Source organism: the organism of the source record quoted next, unplaced genomic scaffold (assembly GCF_019419815.1).
Source record: "Pyrus x bretschneideri cultivar Hongxiangsu unplaced genomic scaffold, Pyrus_bretschneideri_v1 Contig23, whole genome shotgun sequence".
Taxonomy (NCBI): Eukaryota; Viridiplantae; Streptophyta; class Magnoliopsida; order Rosales; family Rosaceae; genus Pyrus; species Pyrus x bretschneideri.
In genome coordinates this window covers 228,776-249,927 of record NW_025999535.1, presented here as the reverse complement: position 1 = coordinate 249,927, position 21,152 = coordinate 228,776, and the positions used below count along the sequence as shown (strand labels likewise).

Genomic DNA, 21,152 nt, shown 5'->3' with positions numbered 1-21,152 from the left:
ACACTTCTGTTTCTTTTTATGTTTTCAAGTAATTTAACACTTTCCCACGTGAATATAATATAATTGTGGTACGGCGGGACAAGTTAGAATCCCACCAGCAAATCCAATTCAGATATATAACCGAGGGCCCGCTTGCTCCTCCTCCTCCTGCGCTCTCAATCATTTACTTTACTGGATTTTGTGAGTAAAAAAAAAGAACAATTGATGGCATCGTCACTGGAGGGAGCTCAGTGAGGGAGTGATGTGACATGTGAGTGTCCATTTGCAGAAATTAAAGTGGAAACTCAGATCACAGGGTTCCACTTTTCCCGTTTTCCTGCTGTGCACAAACAAACAGAAACAGGAGGATCGCTTTAGATTATGGGGAAATTAATTTGGAGAAGCTGCCATTGGAAGCCAAATTATGTCTTTAGCTTTAATTAGTGTATAACATGCAACGGATGAAGGGGTCACCGAATGTGTAGCCAACGATAAAACAATTAATCAATGATCCAAAACAGGTACGTATAGGCAATTAGGCATCCACGTATACTAGGTCCAACGAACTATATATTGTATATAGACTAACAGCATGCCTTGAGTCCGGACCACTTAATTAAGGATCGACCTTAATATTCTGATTTTACCAGAATATATTAATTGTTGAGTACTTGAGCATATTTATTTATAATGTTACAGCAGCAGCATGTTTTTTATATCAACTTGAAAATGTTGTTGGTCGATTGACTGTTGAGGTAAAGATTACTATTACTTGATCATCATCGTGACCACCAATCAGGGGGCAGTAGTACTTCTTACATGTATATGTGTGTGTGTGTGTGTGTGTGTGTGTGTGGAGAGAGAGAGAGAGATTGTATATTTGCAGTTCATCAAATTATTCACGGGCACTCTCTATCCGTCTCCAAGCTTTAGCAAATCACCAAACGTCACACGTTACACCATAATCCCAGACAGTGACATGCAATGAAAAGAATCAGCATGCACGACTGCTGTAACTAATTAAGATCACCAATATTAATTAAAACTTGATTAGAAAAGGCAGACCAGCATAATTTTAATCCTCCTAATTAACAAGGCTAAATACACAAGCAAGTATTTTCTATTGCAAAAGTCTGCTTGGCCGTAAATGGATGATCATTGATGCATAAAGAAGGCAGTATAATTATTTATTTATTTATTTATTTTGAAGGCATCTTCTACCACCATAATTAAAAATAAAATTTTGTTATTCTTAATTAGCATATATATGGCAATAAACTAGCCACACTGGAAGTTCATTGGCGTAGGGTTGCCGGTGGTGGATGACAGGGTTTTAGGTGGCGCTAGAGAGGAAAAGTGGGTTGAGAGGGTGGCAATAGCTGCCAGCTTTGGTTGTTTGTGGTGGTGGAGGTTGAGGGATGACGTTGAGTCTTTGGTTGTTGTGGCTAAAGCCAAAAGAGAGCTGGCGATGGGCTCAGAACTGGCTGACTTTGTTGGTTGGTGGCTGTATTACCTCACTGTGACTATTGGTCTGGTTAGGGTAGTAAAGGGTAATGTGTGGCTTTCCATGGTTTTGTTATGTAGAAGGACAGAAGCCAAACTTCGTAACGATTAATTTGCAGAGAAGATCATGATCGTCAAGACGAAAAGGTTTATATCTTATAACCTCATCCGATTAATTGATTATTGAACACAAAACTTCGGGTGCAAGAATAAATGTTCTAAACCATCTGAGCTATAGGTCCCTTATCTTATTTGTTTCATACTTCATTTTGTATTGTTGGGTAGCTGTTCCAAAATTTAATTTAATTTTTCTTTTCTTTGGATGAACTTGTACCCTATTTTTAAGGAATTGGATCCTCTCCGAGGCAATGCCTTGGGATCCTACTGACCGGACAACATGGGTCCGTTGGATTTTGATCCAACAGCTACAAACAAAGGGGTCTCTCAAAAGTTATAATAATTATAGTTGTTGGATCAAAATCGAACGGCCCATGTTATCCGGTCAGTAGGATCCCGAGGCATTGCCTCGGAGAGGATCCAATTCCTATTTTTAAAGCCAACGTACAACAACTGTATCATAATTATTTAATTGTATTATTCTTGGCAAGATGTGCATTTATATATTATCAAATCAGCTGATAATGAAGATCAACATTGTTGGTAACTTTGTATTGGTTCCTTTACAATGTAATGACAAAAAATTGGTGCATTAAGTTGAGAATATGAGAAGTACTATAATCAAGTAAAATGGTATCTTCTTAAGTACAAATACAGCGACAGATTGATATATACACACAAACCAATCTTAACACAGCTCATTGCAAGGGGGTGTCTCTGATTTCACAGATCATAACTTGAGCGAGAAGTATTGTACAATATTAACCAAAGAGTTAAAATTCTTCCATTGTGGAACTTACCTGGCTGGCACGAAATATATTCTCTCCTTCTCACGTAAGTTATATCACATGAGCAGTGAGATTAACACTATAGTTATAACCCTGTGCCAGCATGTGTTTTTCTGTCGTTAATGATCTTCTTCTGTAAATATACATAATCAATCACAGCAAAATGCAAGGTCAATTGACCTAATTAGAGTTAAAAAGTTTTCTTCCGAATTTCCAATTCCATGATATTACCGAAAATGCTGGATTAAAAAGGTTCAAAATCTATAGTAATCTTCTCCAATTGAAAAAACTATGGACAGTAATATAATAATACGTTACTGCTTTTAGTTTTTTTACTTTCCTGTCCAACCCTTTTATTTGTCGTGTTTCTGAGTTTTGTCTTTTAACTCTCTATAGTCATCCGAACGAGTCCACATCTTCTTCCTTTAATTAAATCCCTTCGTTTAACAACCTTGTAATCTTGCGCAGAATATTTTGATTAAATATGGTGATTGGCAGTGACATTTGTTTAACTTTTAGCTCAAATTGAGGGTTAAATACAAGTTTTTGGCATTTCATGGCGGCTGCCTTTGTTGAATATATCGGAATTATGTCACTATCATGGTTGCATTCCTCGCCTTAAAATGTGCTTTAGTACCCATGCCTGTGATCGTTGTTATCAACCAAACATACAAATTGATATAGATATATTCATCGGCACATATCCGAATTATACTATTGTCAGGTTCTCTTAAGCTCTGAGAATATATTTGGTGAATTTGTTTGTGCATATACCCTTATCCGACATGGCGAATGCATTCTTCTCCTTCACAGCCTTTCATTTTGGAGTCCTCGGCAGCGGTGGTGGTTTGACTCCCCAGCTCTAAGAATATGAGAAGGAAGATCAGGAGTTCAAAGGGAAGCTAGACCATTTGATTGGGATACAAGAACTAGGGTTGGGAGAGAGGGAAAAATTATCTTATTTGTCCAAAGATCAACAACATTCCAAGGCAAGTTATTTGATGACGGATAATTTCAGTTTCGATACAGTTTGTTCCGAACATGATCTCCAACGATCCAACAGCAAGTCCGAGAAAGGACGAGCTCATGTTTCCAAAGATCACGACCACCGCCACAACCAACAACAAAACCAACATTACCAACAACAATCCAAGTCAAATTACTTTGATTTGGATAATTTCACCTCCCATCCACGCAACCGATCCAGGATGCGAGGAATCAGCTAATACCAGCCAAATCGGAGGATCAGACATTGCGTAAACCAACAAGAAAATGCCCCATCAGTCGACGAGGGTTTCTTACTTTCAAGAGGATACCACCCCTACGTAAGATTAGAATCTTAGACATAGACTTAATTTTTTAGTTGAAATAAGACAATGGGGCCGAATTCCACCTAGTGGCCGAACCCCTCATTGTTTTTTGGTTGATTTTTGAACAATTTTCCTTTATGTTTGGATTATTCGTTGGTGATTTGTTTTTGGATATTAAGTTTGAATTAATTACCATCCTTGAATAAGTAAAATTATTTTGAATTGATATTTGTTTTTATAAAAGTTTATACAAACCACTCGGGACATGCACCTCTGACAACTCTCTCAGGCTCATCCAACCTGAAGGATACGGTAGGGCACATACAATGTTGTCCAATGGTACAATCGGTACAATCTTGACCAATGCTGAGGCACTCTATTCTCCACGTTCCGAAAGAACGTTGTTGAGTTTCAAGGACATTAGAGATAAAAATTACTACGCTGAAAACCACGTAGAAAACGAAGTTGAATTTCTGTGCATAACTTCCTACGAATATGGCCAGAAATGTATTCTAGAGAAGATGGAGTGTATCCCGAGTGGTCTGTATATTACGACAATACGCCCCATCGAATGCCACTATGTGGCTGACCCTACTACTGGGACCGCGCACGAAATTACACTTTGGCATGATCGTTTACGACATCCTGGACAAATAGCGATGCGCCGTATCCTCAAATCTTCACACGGACATCCACGAACCCGCAATTTAGGTTTGATCCAAGGACATTCAAGGGGGAGTGTTGTAAACATTCCTAGTTTAAGTGTGATTATGTAAATCCTAGAATAGATTTGATTTTAGTTATCATTTCCTATTACAACTTGTATTACTTAGGGAAGAAGGAATATCTTCTCTCCTTTTATTACTATAAATAAAGGCACAATATAGGAGGGATAACAACACACATTTCCATACAATTCTACAAACACATCTCTATTTCTCTTTCTTCTCCTTGCCACCGGCCACCCTAACCTTGTCAGATAAACTAGGCTACAGCATATATATATATATAACACCATGACTAGAAGTCAACTATACTTGGGCGTGGCAACCACTATATATTCTTGTTGGCAACTAATAATTGTGAACAATTTATCTTTTTTTTTTTTTTTTTGGTAAAGCAGGTCTTCATTAACAAGAAGGAGTAAAACAGAGGAGCCACAAATGCAAAAGCTCCACTCCCAGCAGGGAGATGAAAAGTACAACCTTAGCATACAGGGAATACAAGAAACCTCTATAGAAAAGGAGGTACTGCCAAAAGCCATAAAAGGCAACCAAAAGGACAGGAGGGTGGAGGATCTCCACCAGCCTCAATCATCCGTAATAGGAGGGCACGGTAAGCCATCACTTGAAAGAACCATCACCAAAGAGGGAGGGGGCATTGCCGCTCATCTACAAGTGCTCACCCTCGAGTTGGCCAGTTTAGCAGCAAAATGAGTTGCTTGATTCAAGGACCGTGAAGTCCATCTCCATCGGATATTGGAGAAGTGAGTAGCTAAGCGGCGAATGACGGCAATTATCAGGAAAATGCGCCATGATCCTTTGTAATGACAATTAATGATAACATTGATAACTGATTTTGAGTCGCTCTCAATAATGACTTGTTGTAGTTGATATTCCCGAGCCAACAACATTCCTGCCAAAATAGCCTCCGCTTCAATCTCTTCGATGGTAGAACGTAACAAAAACTTTGCTTCTCCTCCCACCATCAAACCCATTGAATCACGAATAATAATTCCAACCCCAGCATGGAAAGAAGTGGTCCAAGCCCCGAACACATTCACTTTATAAAAAGGAGATGCGGGAGCGGACCAATTGAGGGGAGGTTGTGGTGATTCAAATGAGGAGGCATGGCGTAGGAAAGACACCCTTGCAGAAATATCACCAAACAAAAGCTTGCTTTTGGTAATCACACTAATAGGATTTGGACGGGTGTGGTTGAAGAAAGCATGGCTCCTCTCCTTCCAAATCTCCCAACAAATAACTCCAATTTGTACCAGTAAGCATGTCTTATGTGAAGATGTAGCATATTGCCTCTGATCCATTGTCTGTAACCATTGATCGAAAGTAGTGATAGCTTCTCCATTGGGACAATAACCAACATTAGAGCCAAACAAAACATAATGAACCCAAGGGCAAAGAAACAAAATGTGTTCAATGGACTCCTCGTATTCCCGACAAAAAGGGCATATTGGATTCGGAATAATGTGGCGACGAATTAAATTCAGCTTTGTAGGAATACAATTTGAGACAGCTCTCCAGAGGAAGTTGTTAATTTTTGGGACCATCTTGAGCTTCCAAATTAGCTTCCAGACCATTGGGTCAATCTGGTGCAAAGTGTGGGATGAAGAGGTGATATCAAGCATATTATGATCCATAGCCCACCAATAACCACTCTTAACAGAGTAGCCCCTATCTTTATTCCAAGCCACACAAACCTATCATCTTTATTCCAAGGCCACAACCTTTATTCCAAGGTAGCATCACCGCTGAGGTAGGTGGGCGCGCTACTTTTGGCGGTTTTGTTGATGGCAAAATATGTTTGTCAAGCAGAGCAATATTTTTCCTAGGGTTGCATGAGACAATGCTTCATTGGTGTAGGGTTGTGGTGATGCCGGTGATGGATGACACGATTTTCGGTGGCGCTAGAGAGGAAAAGTGGGTTGAGAGGGTGGCAATAGCTGCCGGCTTTGGTTGTTTGTGGTGGTGGAGGTTGAGTGTTGTGGCTATAGCTAAAAGAGAGCTAGCAATGGGCTTAGGAGTGGCTGACATTGTTGGTTGGTGGCTATATTACCTCACTGTGGCTATTGGTACGGTTAGGGTGGTAAAGGGTCTTATGTGGTTTTCCATGGTTTTGTTATGTAGAAGGACAGAAGCCAAACTTTGTAACGATTGCGGAGAAGATCATGGTCGTCAAGACAACAAGTTCTAAATCTCACGAACTCATCTGATTAATTGACTGTCGAACACAAAACCTCAAGTGCATGAATAAATTTTCTGAACCATTTAAGCTACAGATCCCTTCTCTTCATTTCATACTTAATTTTGTATTGTTGGATGGCTGTTCCAAAATTGTAATTTCATTTTTCTTTGGATGAACTTGTACCTTATTTTTATAGCCATGGTACAACTGTATCTTAATTATTTAATTGTATTATTCTTGGCAAGACGTGCATTATATATTATATCAACCAGATAATGAAGATCAACATAGTTGGTATCTTGTTATTGGCCCCTTTATAATGTAAATAAAAAATAAAAAAAAAATTGGTGCATTAAGTTGAGACTACGAGAAGTACCGTATATATGGTCAAGCTAAATCGTATCTTCTCAAGTTAAATGGTACATATCTTCATGTCTCTGAGTTTGTCTTTTAAGAGAGATTTTTCAGTGTTATCGTCACACGATGTGGTACATCATGTGTCCTTATATAAATGGTGGGTTATTTGTGTTAAAAGGTTAATAACTTAAAAATTAAAAATTTTCACCACTTGCATAAAAACACATAATGTACCATCCATATTCCTGTCACAACTAAAAATTTCTCGTCTTTTAACTCTTTGTACTCATCCAAGCCAGTCCACATCTTCTTCCTTTAATTAATCCCATCGTTTGATCAACCTTGTAATTTTGCGCAGAATATTTTGATTAAATATGGTAATTAGCAACTACGTTTGTTTAATTTTTAGCTCAAATAGAGGATTAAATGGTTTTTATTTGGACAAGTTTTTGGCATTTCATGGCTGCTGGCTTTGTTGACAATATCGGAATTATGTCACTATCGTGGTTGCATTCCTCGCCTTAAACTGTGCCTTATTACTCATGCCTGTGATCGTTGTTGTCAACCAAACATACAAACTGATATAGATATATTCATCGATATGAATCCGCATAATCCTACTGTCTCACTTGAGGTTCACTTGAGCTCTGAGAATATATTTGGTGAATTTGTTTGTTCATATATAATCCGGCATGGCGAATTCATTCTTCTCCTTCACACCCTTTGATTTTGGAGTCCTCGGCGGCGGCGGTGGTTTGACTCCCCAGCTTGAAGATTATGACAAGGAAGATCAGGAGCTCAAAGGGAAGCCAGACCATTTGTTTGGGATAGAAGAATTAGGGCTGGGAGAGATGGAAAAGTTATCTCATTTGTCCAAAGATCAACAACAATCCAAGGCAAGTTATTTGATGTTGGATAATTTCAGTTTCCATACAGGTTGTTCCGAACATGATCTCCAACGTCCCAGCTTCAAGTCCGAGAAAGCACGAGCTCATGTTTCCAAAGATCACGACCACCGCCACTACCAACAACAAAATCAACATTACCAACAACCATCCAAGTCAAATTACTCCGATTGGGATAATTTCACCTTTGACTCTGCCTTCCCATCCACGCAACCAATCCAGGACGCGACGAATGAGCTCACGTACAGCCAAATAGGAGAATCAGACATTGCGGAAACCAACAAGCAAATGCCCCATCAGTCTTCCTTAGCTGTGTTGGAGCTCCTAAACAACTACGGCAGTGCGTTCAAGAATCTGAGGGGAGACAGATTAAGCAACAGATGCAATGAAGCTGAAGCCTCCTTGTTTTTGATCCAACAAAAATTGTCAACCGAGGAGATCATGAGGGTTGCCGGAGCAAGGTATGTGCAATTCTCTAATCAAGGATATGGCGATTTTTTCATGCCTTTGCACCCGTTTGGTTACGCGCTTTCGGGTCTATCTGAAGAAGAAACGAAAGATGTGGAGCTTGCTCACATCCTTTTAGCTGCAGCAGAGAAGGTAGGCTACCAACAATTCGAGCGCGCAAACCGCCTGCTTCTTCGTTGCGAATTTGCTGCCTCCTTCAAAGTCAACCCTGTCCAGAGGGTTGTTTTCTATTTCGCCGAGGCGCTTCGCAAGAGGATCGAAAAGGAAACGGGGAACGGCATGTATAAGGGGAATGAAATATCTACTTATAGTAATGGATTAAGCACAAACCTTACATTTCTTGCATTCTACCAAGATACCCCCTTTCATTCAGTAATGCAGCACCCAGGAATCCAAGTAATACTCGAAAACGTAGCCTTGGAAAGCAACGTTCATTTGATTGATCTCGAAATCAGAAGCGGAGTGCAATGGACAGGGCTGATGGAAGTGCTTGCAGGGCGTGAGGAGTGCCACATTGAGCTCCTTACAATAACCGCAGTGGGAGTGACAGGCAAGCAGAAGATCGAGGAGACAGGAAGGAGGCTGGCAAGCGTCGCAAAGGCCTTGAACTTACCCTTTCAATTCAAGGCAGTGATTGTGGCAGACATGGAAGATGTCAAGGACCAATTGTTTGATGTTGAGGATTACGAAGCTGTGGTGGTTTACGCGCCTCTAATACTAAGGACGATGATTTCGAGGCCAAGTTGCTTGGAAAATCTGATGAGGGTGATGAGAAATCTCAGCCCTTGTGTAATGGTGGTGATTGAGGTGGAGGCCAACCACAATTCACCGTCATTTGTGAACCGATTCATTGACGCACTGTTTTATTACAGCGCATTGTTCGACTGCCTTGAGGCTTGCATGAAGCAGGAGAAGGACAGAGTGCTGATGGAGGGGTTGTTACATGAGGGAATACGAAACATTGTGGTGGTGGAGGGGAGTGAAAGGGTTGTGAGAAGCGTGACGATGGAGGTGTGGAGAGCCTTCTTTGCAAGGTTTAGAATGGTGGAAATCAACTTAAGTAATGCAGCTTTGTACCAAGCTAGTTTGGTGGCTAAAAAGTTTGGAAGCCCTCCTTGCACACTAGATTGGAAAGGGAAATGTCTTATTGTTGGGTGGAAAGGAACCCCAATCCATTCACTTTCGGCTTGGAAGTTCACTTGAGAAGAAAAACTTGGATTTTGGTACATACCGATCAAGTCATCCATACGACACTTCTCACAAAAGTGTAGAAGTCTCTCTATATTTAGTCTCACTCCTTATGAGAGGTACCCTAGTAGCGTAGAAATATCAAACTTGTGCTCTCTTCATTGAGAGATGGTGGAGAAAGAGTATTTTTTAGAGTTGAAAACAATGTAATATACGATTGTTGTGTTGATCTTGTATTTTCTATCCAAAGCGTCGTCGTTTTAATCAAACAATATTCGAATTTAAATTAATTTATTTCTTATAAATTTAAAATTAGTTGCATTGGAGAGAGAGCGCAATGACATAATTTTAACCATAGCAAAATGATGAACATAGAAAATATAAACATCAAATTGTATCCGTTTTGAATTCTCATTAGTGCTTGAATTTATCCAAATTTGGAAATGCATGAGGGTTTCTAATGGGGTAGAGAACCCTAATTCCAACCAATAAAAGAAGAGGATACAGTCCTAAGTATGTAGGCCAATCATTAATCCCCTAATTATGGGGTACAAATTCTATGCTTACTATCTATCAATTTTGAATTTCATATCATTAAGCCTTGAAATAGTTTGTGTGAGTTTTAAATTATCATATCATTTGTTAAAAGAATTAGGGTAAAGTACAAAAAACTACCTCAACTATTGGTGTCATGACACTTTCATACCTCATCTTTTAAAATTGACAATGTTATACCTCATCTTTAGAATTTGGTCCAATGTTATACCTTCCGTTACTTGGCCGTTTACTTTTCAGTTCAATGCTGACGTGGCTTGATCCGGGGCCCACTTTATGTTAAAAAATTATTAAAATATAATTAAAAACTAAAAAAAAAATTATTTAATATTTTTTAAATATTAAAAGAAAAGTTAAAAAAAAATAGCCAAATGTTAGTCCTATGTAATTTAACCCTAATATGAAAAACTCTCAGTAACATAAACCAGCAAACGCATAAAACCCTCCACGCCGCCGCTATACCAGCAACCATCCACCTCCAGCGACGGTCGGCGACATCTCGTCTCTTCTTACTTACTTCTTCGTTTTCTCTCTCATCTTCCCTTCGTTTTCTCCTTCTCTTACTTCGGCATAGGACCCAGGTTGGTCGACGGCAATTGCAATTCTTAAATCTGCTACTCCGATCTAAGAATTAGTGAGGTCGCTGACCTCCCGTATGTCCTTATCCGGCGTAAGAGAAAGGAGGCGAAAGAACAATAAAGGAAGATGAAGGAGAAAGAAAGGGAAAGGGAGAGAGAGAGAAATAGGTGAGGCCATGAGGAGCAAAAGAGGGATAGGTGGGGGTGAGGGTTGTTGGGCACAGAGGATCGGCATATGGGTAAATTTTTTTTTTTTTTTTTAATTAAGTTATACAGGGTTGAAATTGGAAGTTGAAAAAAATAAATTAATCCATCTATCACTTTGTAATTTGTTTTAATTTCAGATCTAATTTTGGGTTGTGAATTTGTTCCTCTTTTTCTTCTCTTCAAGTTCTAAACACAGAACATTTGAATCAGAACTCAAGTCATGTTTAATTGCAACCACACGATCTGATTAAAGAGATTGGACCGCGAAAGCAACAAATTGGGGGTAATCTGTAGAATGGGTTCAAGGATTCGAACTTCATTTTTCAAATTCTAGAGGTAATACCAACTATGTTCCCATTTGAAGGTGAAAATTCATTTGATTCTGATTAGAATGGGTTCACAGTTTTATTTTCTGGGTTTTTTTCCATTACTTTTTGGTACCTATATATCAGTCCTTATCTCCTTGAGAAGCCTAAGCTGCTGCCCAAAAATTGGGAAAAAAGATCCCAAATAATTGAACCCATTCTCCAAAATGGGAATTTACAAAATTCAAGAAAAGGTGTTGTGCAATTTAAATCAAGCAAGAGGACACCCAAATCCATTCTCCAGAAAATGTCCAACTGGAAAAACCAACAATTCCAATTCCCTGAACCCATTTTTCCAGAAAATTATAAAGAAAAAATAAAAATCAAATCGTTTAACCCGTTCATTGAATTGCCTATAATGATAAGGTGGAGGAAACCCATATCTAGATTTCAGAAACAACACGCCAGGAAGAGATAGAAAGATTGGGGTTTTGGTTTGCGATTCGTCATTCGAGGGAGAAAAATGAAAGGACAAAAAGAAAGAACAAGGGAAAATGGTCAGGTATTTGATGTTCTGGTCTGGAACACCAACTGTCACTAGTGAGTTGGTGTTCCTGGTACTTAGAAAAATTTCTACCCCCCCGCCCCTCTTCTCTCTCTTCTCCCCCATCTTCATCTTCTTCTCCCTTCCAGTCTCCTTCCTGCAACCCAGAAGAAAAAGGAGGAAGAAGAAGAAGAAGAAGAAGAAGAAAAAAAAAAAAAAAAAAAACCCAAATCTGCAAAAAAAGGAGGAGGAAGGAGGAGGGAAAAAAAAAAAAAAAAAACCCTAGATCCCATTAAGGTGGAATCGGGAAACCTTCGTGACCTCCTCCCTCTTCTTCTTCTTCTTCTTCTTCTTCTTCTACGGGCCCAGGCGGGGGGTGGTGGGTTGTTACTGAGGGTTTAATTTTTTTTTACTTTTCTTTTAATATTTAAAAAATATTAAATAATTTTTTTAAGTTTTTAATAATATTTTATTAATTTTTTAACATAAAGTGGGTCCCAAATCAAGCCACGTCAGCATTTAACTAAAAAGTAAACGGCCAATTAACGGAATGTATAACATTGGACCAAATTCTAAAGATGAGGTATGACATTGTCAATTTTAAAAAATGAGGTATGAAAATGTCGTGACACCAATAATTGAGATAGTTTTTTGTACTTTACCCAAAGAATTAATAGAAGAAGAGAAAATAATAAAATCGACACATACGATATTTTTTCCTTCATAGCGTAAACACGTCATCAATCTTTCAATGTGTTTGCTAATCTTTCATTCATGTCAAATTTTATATACGTGAGACATAAGTTATATATATATATATCTGACACACACAATAGTCGCCGCTCCGGAATGTAGGCCACGTCATATTTCAGACACGTAGGCCACGTCACAAAACCTCGGGCGTGTATGCCACATCAGCAATACTTACACGTGTCAGTCACAAAATGGTTTATTAACTTCATTTTCTTAGTCATTTCTTTGTTGAGTCGAGCAGGTACACAACAGAGATGAGCAGAACAGGGACGATGCTGTCCCAAGCTTCCGACTCTGCAACTGAACTCACAGTCAGTCTCTCTCTCTAAACTCTCTCACCTCATCGATCCCTGAAATCTCTGTTTCTTCTCGCGATTTTGGTTTGTGCTTTCTTTTTTTTACCTGTTAAAAACAAAATTTCGATGCTTTTTTTTTTTTTAAATTTTTATCAGAATTGTAATTGTTGTGATCAAACAGGGATGAGAATTTATCTTCGGATATCCAGATTGCATTTTTGATGTCAAAGCAATGAAATTTCAAAACTTTGTGTGATTAGAAGTCGTAGCTTCTTGCACAGTAATTGCACATTTTCTCTGCAGCAAAACAGAAAATGGAATCTGATTGTGTTTGATATTGAATTCACGAAATTGTGTGTACTCTGTGATTTATATGGGCAGAAATTCCATGGAGAAGATCCGAGTGATGGCGTTGGAAGCTTGGAGCAGAAGATGCACCAGCTCAAGTTGCAAATTCAAGCAGAGAGAGTGATATCAGTAAAAGTAAGTTTTGTCACATACATTTCAATGCCTTTTTTATTAATCCGTAATCGGAATTGTTTAAGAATTGAGTTTAGGAGGAGTTGAATTAAGGAGAATCAGAATCCGAGTTCCGGTAGAAGCTGTTTGCTAGATTATCTGGGAACGTATAACCGTAATGATTTCACTTTCAGTAAAAGTAAGTTTTGGCATACATTTGTTATACATTTCAGGAAAAAGTTGAGAAGAACAGGGAGAAGGTAGAGAGTTATGTTTCGAAAATTATATCGGAAACATCAAGAGCGAATTTGAATGCTTCGTCATCAGAGCAAAATGGGAGCTTTAAATTGTTTTCTTCAACAATTGAACAGCCTCTCTGCAAAATCAGTGGATTTGCGCAGGGATATGGTGAGAAAAACTGGATTGAGAATCAAGAGGTGTTATTCTCATCAAGTACCAAGCTCCCACTTGTTGATAAGATTCCGCCTTATACAACTTGGATATTCTTGGACAGGTTTAATTACCCGTTTGCTTAAACGCTTTATGGGGTTTAGAATTTGGACTTGTGACATAACGCAAATTGTAGATTTTTGTATATGTTTTTGTCCCTGCTTTCTTATGTTGTTAATGTGAAAATTGTTGCTGTTGTGTTTCTCCCATCTCAAATTTTTCTTTCACAGCACAGAAATCAAAGAATGGCTGAAGACCAATCAGTAGTTGGGAGGAGGCGTATTTACTACGATGAAGATGGCAGTGAAGCTCTTGTCTACAGTGGCAGTGATGATGAGGCAGAAGAACCCGAAAAAGTAGAACATGAATTTTCTGCGGGCGAAGATCGAATTCTGTTGTAAGTTCAAATGAGATGTTAGATTTTTAGAGAATCACATCGACTATGGCTGCTTATGAACTTGCGTAGTCCAATGTTTTTGTAGGAATAAATGAAGGTTTTTAATTTTTCGTATTGAATTTGTAGGATGGCATTTCAGGAGCATGGCCTAGGCGAGGAAGTAGTGGAAGTTGTGAGGGAGTTTATTGGAGTCCCCATTTTGGAAATCCTGGTAGCTGGCATTAACGTGTGTTCACATTGTTGTTTGGGAGGATTTTGGTGCCTAAATTTTGTGGAATTCTACACTTGCAGGACCGTTATAACACAATCAAGGAAAGGAACAGCGAGAAACGTGAACCCGATGGGTGCATTTCTCTTGATAAGAGTCTTATTGCTGCCTTAGATTCTTTCGATAACCTTTTCTGTCGCCGTTGCTTGGTATGCGGGTGTCATCTTGCTTGAATTGTTAAATGAAATTACTGGTTTTGCATTTTCTGATATAACTCTCAACTGATTCTGTCTAACAGGTGTTTGATTGTCGTTTGCATGGATGTTCTCAACCTTTAATCTATCCTGTAAGCAGCAGTGTTGCTTATATGTGCCAGCTTGCTTGAACTCCATTAATTTATGTCTATTGTGGTATTTTTTTCTTTTTCAGAGTGAAAAGTCGCAGTGGTCCGGTCATGACGAGAACAAGGAACCTTGCAGTGATCAATGTTACCTCAGGGTATGGAATTTCCTTTCCTTATTAATGTTCTGTTACTACTTGAGTCTATTTAGTTAAATTAGTTTCTTTCGTTCTCCTTGAATTTAATAGTAGGACACTGTTAATCTGATAAGTTTACTTATCATGAACTTGTACAAGTTAAACTTTTTCACCCTCTAGGGTTTTGGTGGTGAATTAAGTTAAACGCCGAAATCTCACTAGTTCGGGGCCTGATTACGCTTTTGTTTTTATTCTTTTGGTCAAATCTGAGGCTCACTGAACTTTTCATTTTTCTTTTCTCCTGATGGACTATAGGGCATATTTATCATGACAATTATGTTTTGTACACTCCATAATTACTTTGGCTTTTGCCACTAGTCATAGGATTTTTAATTATGACCTCCAGGTTCTTCTTGCAGTTGAGTATAGTAACATCAGAGAGAGAAAGTGCTCCAGGATCATCCATTAGTGCCGAGCGACCAAGTTCTCATGGCTATACAGACGTCACACACAACGAAAGAAGCATTCCTGGAGATGCTGTGCCTGCAACCTCAGAAACCATTCAGTGTTCTCATATCCTGAAGATGCACAATGAAAAAACAGGGAAGCGCAAGGTCATGAAGCATACGGATAAAGTGGCAAAGGACCTAACTATAGTACCTGATGATTTCCACGGTTCATCTAAGAAACAAAAGAGATTAGATGCTTTGGATTTGGTAACTGCAACTAGTGAACCTATCCCGGTTCGGGTTCACATTTCCAGAGGTGAACCAAGAGATGTAACCGAAGTGCCTGAACTGAGGCAAACATCCAATTCTACACGTAGACAAGTTGAGCGGATGTGTAGCAACTCTGAGTGGAAACCAGTGGAGAAAGATTTATACATGAAGGGACTACAGATATTTGGGAGAAACAGGTACATATTTTTGAATTCGAAATGCCTTACACGGTTCTTCATTACACCATTCCGTATCTTTGTACTTAATTGGTAACTTGCGTTCTGCAGTTGCCTCATAGCGAGGAACTTACTCTCCGGATTGAGGACGTGTATGGAGGTGTCTAGTTACATGCATAATTCTGGATCTTCAATGCCTAACAGATCTGTGGTTGGACCATCGTCATTTATGGAAGACAATGTGAAAGCTGATTTGGATCAGACAGTAGCATCATAGAACTTATCCTCCCTATTTCTTTTTTTACCTCTCTCTCTCTCTCTCTCTCTCTCTCTCTCTCTCTCTCTCTCTCTCTCTCTCTCTCTGTGGTTAAAAAAGGTTAATTTTGTTGTACTCGTACTAGGAACAAGAGATGTCGTTAAAGCCACGGTTACTTCATAGAAGGGGAAAAGCACGGAGGCTGAAGTATTCTTGGAAGTCTGCTGGGCGCCCAACAATGTGGAAAAGGATTGCTGATGGCAAAAACGATTCACTTAAACTGCATACGCCATGTGGATGCTAGTCTATGTGTGGAAAGGAATGTTCTTGTATGAGCAATGGAACCTGCTGTGAAAAATACTGTGGGTATGTCTGACTTATCCTAAAAGTAAACTGAATGAAATGCACAGAACCAGTGATTAACTCTTTCGATTTTAGGTGCTCAAAGAGTTGCAAAAATAGGTTCAGGGGATGTCACTGTGCAAAGAGTCAGTGTAGAAGTCGGCAGTGCCCATGCTTTGCTGCTGGGCGCGAATGTGACCCAGATGTCTGTCATCATTGTTGGGTTAGGTAATGAGCTCCATGATGGACCAGCTGATCGAGCTGTTTGAATCATGCACAGAGTGTTCATCATAGAGAGTTTGTTACTTCTTTAGTGGTGATTTTTTAATTCAAATATAAATTTTTTTTGCAGTTGTGGGGATGGTTCACTAGGCGAGCCACCGAAACAGGGAGATAGTCAGTGTGGTAACATGAGGCTTCTTCTAAGACAACAACAAAGGGTGAGCCATTCCTAGCATTTAGTTAATAAATCACTTCTGTGAACTACATAATTTACTTTATGATTTATGATTGCATACACTTTCTTTTTTTCTTCAGATTCTGCTGGGCAAGTCTGATATTGCTGGTTGGGGAGCCTTCTTAAAGGTTGGAAGATTTCGATGTTTTTGTATGTGGCATCCTATAACTTGAAGTTGATTTTTCTTTTCTCACCATATTAAACCATGTGATTTCAGAACCCTGTAAACAAGAATGATTATCTTGGAGAATATACTGGTGAAATCATCTCGCATCAGGAAGCAGACAAGCGGGGGAAGATTTATGATCGTGTAAACTCATCATTCCTTTTCGACTTGAATGAACAGGCAAGGGAAAATTAATGATTGACCACTTTTACATTTGCATTTCAATTTTCTTCGCAAATATGTGATACCTTTAGGATATAGCTTCACACTGGCTTTACACCTGTTTACTGCAGTATGTCCTAGATGCTTACCGAAAGGGAGACAAGCTTAAATTTGCAAACCACTCATCAAATCCCAACTGCCATGCAAAGGTAATTAAGTATTCTGTAATTCTCTTGTTTGATAGTTATAATGGTGTGTGCTAATACATGTTTGTGTATAGGTAATGCTGGTAGCGGGTGTGTGCTAATACATGTTTGTGTATAGGTAATGCTGGTTGCGGGTGATCATCGAGTTGGCATATTTGCCAAGGAGCATATTGATGCCGGTGAGGAGCTCTTCTACGATTATTGTTATCTTTCAGAGGCAGCGCCTGTATGGGCTCAAAAACCGGAGGGTTCTAAGAGGGACGATTCATCTGTCTCCAGAGGCAGAGCGAAAAAGCACCAAGCCCTTTGAATGGATAGTTAGCATGGATGGAGATGTACATAAGTATCAAAGTGTGGCGCATAGCTCGACTCTGGAGGGTTTTATCCATGACAACATCCGGGACAAGAATTGTCCTTCTAGGTGGCTGTATTGGAAGTAAGGTTTTGTTTTTTTTTTTCTTTTTTTAATTTTATTTGTTATGGATTTATAGAGAATGAGTTTGAATTCTTCTAGCGGTTCAGTATTGTAGTTTGTATTCGAGAATGCTATCGCAGAGAGGCATGTTGTGATGGTAATATCCGGAAATTCTATGTAAAACATTTCTCGAGATGGAAAAAGGGTTGAATTGATTTATTTTATCTTTTGATAAGATTCTGAACTTATTGAATGAACTTGATAAACAGACAGCAGTTTGCAGTGTGAGTTACTGCTGCAAATGAAAATACAGCAATTCATTCCACATATCAGGAATGCCTGGAAGACACCAATGGCTGCAATCCTGAACCCCTGAAGAATAAGAATTGCCATAGACAGATGGATGACCGTCTATTCTATATTCTGACAAGCCAGTTATGTTCAACAAAGTCACACGAGTCTTCATCTGCTTCACGACCTGCTCTGCAATTATGTTTCTCTCGTCTTCAATTTGCGAAAGTTCGAGGAGGGGTTCAGTAGCTTCTGTACAGCTCCCGCCTGTATTCCATTGACCTCCCCTGTTCAATGAAGAATTACAAATTAAACACTCTGAGATGCAACTAGTTATATGAAGTTTACATGTGCAGGCAGCATGATCGAAGACAGGAGCAAATGCAAGTTAACCTGAAATGCGTGGGTGATAAACTTCGAAAGAAAACTCGGGTTTTACGTGGATTGATGTTTTTATCAACCCATGACCCCCAGGTCATCATAGCTTTTCTGAGAGCTGTGGAAACATCAAGGTGTGGATGGATTTTGCCACCTTCCTGGTAGAAATTCATCCTGCAAGCTCAAATTAAGGTCAGGATATTGCGGTTGAAGAAATTCAAGTTAATTAACTATAGCATGTTTCACTTGCACAAATTCTGTGACTAGACTGACCCAGCATTAGTTTTGTGATCATTCCACCAATGTCCTGTGTCAAATACCAAAATATCAGCTCCTCTCCACCTTGATGAAGCACGATCAATTGCATCGATTAGCAAGGTCTGCACCTGCTTCTGCCCTACTCTTGCCATGCCTTTGTCAACCAAGAAAGGGGATGTATAAAATTCGACTGTACACTTGTAATCCTGTGACAAATTGAACTACTTCAGAAAATGAAATACAAGTATGCATGTTAAGGAGTAAATAATGTTGAAGAAGAATAATACCACAAAGGTGAAAGTATATGCCCTCTTTCCTTTGATGACTCTGAGCCCTCTTATAGCTCCCATTAGCATGCAAACCATGGATTGGCATTGATTCCTATTGAGTGAATCCCCCACGAAAACAAGCCTTTTCCCTCTAATCAGTTCCAGCATTTTCCTTGCATTGAACCTTGGAATGTCACAATCTTCTGGTTGCCACCTCCACTTCATGAAATCTGTGTCTAATCTCCCATTACCTTCACAATTAAAACCTTTTTCTATGAAAGGACAAGAACGATATGTGTACAAAGGATAGCTGTTGTTATCTTTGATCCACCTCCCTTTTGTACTATAATCACATGATCCCCCTAATTTTGTTATGCTCATGTCTTCTTCGACCAGCAGCCCCCCACTGCTGGAAATTTGAGAATTTTGATCAAGTGAAGTTGTTCTGGTCTTCTTCTTCTTCGTTTTCTTCTTTCCAACCATCCTTTTCCTACTTTTGTCTGCTTCAATCCTGTCTGCTTCAATCCTGTCTTCAGTCTCGTTCATCAACTGCGCATTTTGTTGCTCTTCAGTCTTTTTCATCAATGGCAATGGCGTGGCTTCCTCTTCAATCTTCTTGTCATTCAATGCAGCATTTTTCTCTTCAACCTCATTCAACAATGGCGCATTTTTCTCTTCATTCACTCTCATCGCAGGCCATTGTTTCTCTTCAATCTTGTTCTTATTCAATGCAGCATTTTGCTCTTCAGTCTCGTTCAACAATAGCATATTTTGCTCTTCAGTCTCGTTCTTCAATTGCACATTATTCTCTTCAGTCTCATTCAACAATGGCGCATTTTTCCCTTCAGTCTTGTTCATCAATGTTGTGTCCTGCACTTCAAACTTGTTTATGCTTAACGAAGCATTTTTCTCTTCAACCTCGTTGAACAAAGTCGCATTTTTCTCTTCAATCTCTTTCATCACAGGCCATGGTTGCTCTTCAATCTTTTTTTCGCTCAATTCAGCATTGTGATCTTCAGTCTTGTTTAACAATGGCATATTTTGCTCTTCTGTCCCGTTCAGCAACGATGCAGTATTTCCTTCAGTCTTGTCCAACAATGGCGCAATTTTATCTTCAGTCTCTTTCATTAATGGCCATTGTTGCTCTTCAACCTTGTTTTCGCTCAATGTAGCATTTTGCTCTTCAACGTTCAACAATTGCACATTTTTCTCTTCAGTCTCATTAGTCAGTGGCCATTGTTGCCGTTCAATCTGTTTTTCACTCAATGCAGCATTTTGCTCTTCAGTCTCATTCGTCAATGGAACATTTTTCCCTTGAACCCCATTCGTCAATGGGGCATTTTGCTCTTCAGACTTGTTCCATGGTGTAATATTTTGCTCCATAGCCACAGCTGCTGCACTTTGTTCCTCTGTTTTGAGCTCGTTACCATCTAAGTCATCACCGCCTCTGTCTTGTTCATCATCATCTGTCTCATTCTCCTTCCTCTGCAGCCCGCTAACAAGCGAATTAGTCCCAGAAAAGCTAGAAGCATTTTCAGGTGCACTCAAAGGGTTAGCCGCCAACTTCAAGGTTGAATCTTTCGGAGGAAGACTATCATCTGACGTAACTCCAGAAATATTGCTATTCGAATTACCAGTGGTCAAATTAGTCTCAGCAGATGATGGAACAGGTGGAACAACAGCAACTATGAAACTCGAAACGGCTGAGGATGTAGTGTTGAACCGGAGACATCTGCTGGTTTCTTGAACCGGCAATGAATTGGGAGGAGCGGTTTTGTTAACCCAAATGATAACAAAAGAGAGAAAGATGATAGAGAAAGGGATGCTAAAACAGAACACCAATGGTCTAGTTATTCTAGTGGTTGATGATTTAGAGGAGGAACTCAGCTGCCTCTTCATGACTACTACTTCTCGGTTTTGTAGTTCTGCTCGCCTAATCCCTCAGCTCCCTCTCTGTTGTCGTTAAGAAATGAAAAATAAATACTCTTCTTGAAGAAGAAGAACACAATTCATCAGAAGAAGCAGCAAGACATGTGCAGCATACTTGCAGAAAGCAGTCTTTGGATATTCATGTATTTTGGACCATTTGTTCCATGCGCTGGTTGAATTCTAACCACTTACGAATTTTCTACAAACAACTTGGAGAATGTTGAGGCTTTCGTATTCCACAAAAATGAAAATAAAAACGATAAAAATATACCAAAAAACAAAAGAGAGCAAGCTGTATGCAATATATATGCAGTAGAACATTAAGGTTGTGGTCCGAACTTCTCATGGTCTAGGGGCGAATG

The 21,152-nt window shown here is 39.3% G+C and overlaps 3 protein-coding genes across 3 annotated transcripts; 2 read left to right on the top strand and 1 right to left on the bottom strand.

The window, feature by feature from the left end:
• The first annotated feature begins 7,668 nt into the window (after positions 1–7,668).
• LOC103967204 (DELLA protein RGL1-like) lies at positions 7,669–9,552 on the top strand. Its single transcript, XM_009380478.2, has one exon. It carries the CDS (start codon positions 7,669–7,671, stop codon positions 9,550–9,552), a length of 1,884 nt encoding a protein of 627 aa, XP_009378753.2.
• A 3,096-nt stretch (positions 9,553–12,648) lies between these two features.
• Positions 12,649–17,884, top strand: LOC103967180 (histone-lysine N-methyltransferase EZA1). Its single transcript, XM_009380450.2, is given in 17 exon segments — positions 12,649–12,790; positions 13,157–13,258; positions 13,468–13,748; positions 13,920–14,081; positions 14,208–14,292; positions 14,373–14,498; positions 14,588–14,635; positions 14,719–14,787; positions 15,186–15,682; positions 15,773–15,926; positions 16,063–16,283; positions 16,356–16,487; positions 16,612–16,699; positions 16,797–16,844; positions 16,934–17,062; positions 17,176–17,253; positions 17,369–17,884. Coding segments are annotated over 17 exon segments (2,469 nt in total). The 5' UTR covers positions 12,649–12,733; the 3' UTR covers positions 17,561–17,884.
• A 50-nt stretch (positions 17,885–17,934) lies between these two features.
• LOC103967181 (protein trichome birefringence) lies at positions 17,935–21,077 on the bottom strand. The gene is made up of 4 exons (XM_009380453.3): positions 18,880–21,077; positions 18,608–18,798; positions 18,350–18,508; positions 17,935–18,243 (listed from the first exon to the last, which is right to left on the bottom strand). Exons 1-4 carry the CDS (start codon positions 20,758–20,760, stop codon positions 17,955–17,957), a joined length of 2,520 nt encoding a protein of 839 aa, XP_009378728.3. The 5' UTR covers positions 20,761–21,077; the 3' UTR covers positions 17,935–17,954.
• Positions 21,078–21,152: the final 75 nt, after the last annotated feature.

Excerpts from the sequence above, each read along its gene's own strand:
- LOC103967204 (XM_009380478.2), top strand. The coding sequence starts at position 7,669 with ATGGCGAATTCATTCTTCTCCTTCACACCCTTTGATTTTGGAGTCCTC.
- LOC103967181 (XM_009380453.3), bottom strand. The coding sequence starts at position 20,760 with ATGAAGAGGCAGCTGAGTTCCTCCTCTAAATCATCAACCACTAGAATA. Across the intron at positions 18,799-18,879 it reads CATATACTTTCACCTTTGTG|GATTACAAGTGTACAGTCGA; the intron begins GTATTATTCTTC and ends AATTTGTCACAG. Across the intron at positions 18,509-18,607 it reads GATCACAAAACTAATGCTGG|GATGAATTTCTACCAGGAAG; the intron begins GTCAGTCTAGTC and ends TTGAGCTTGCAG.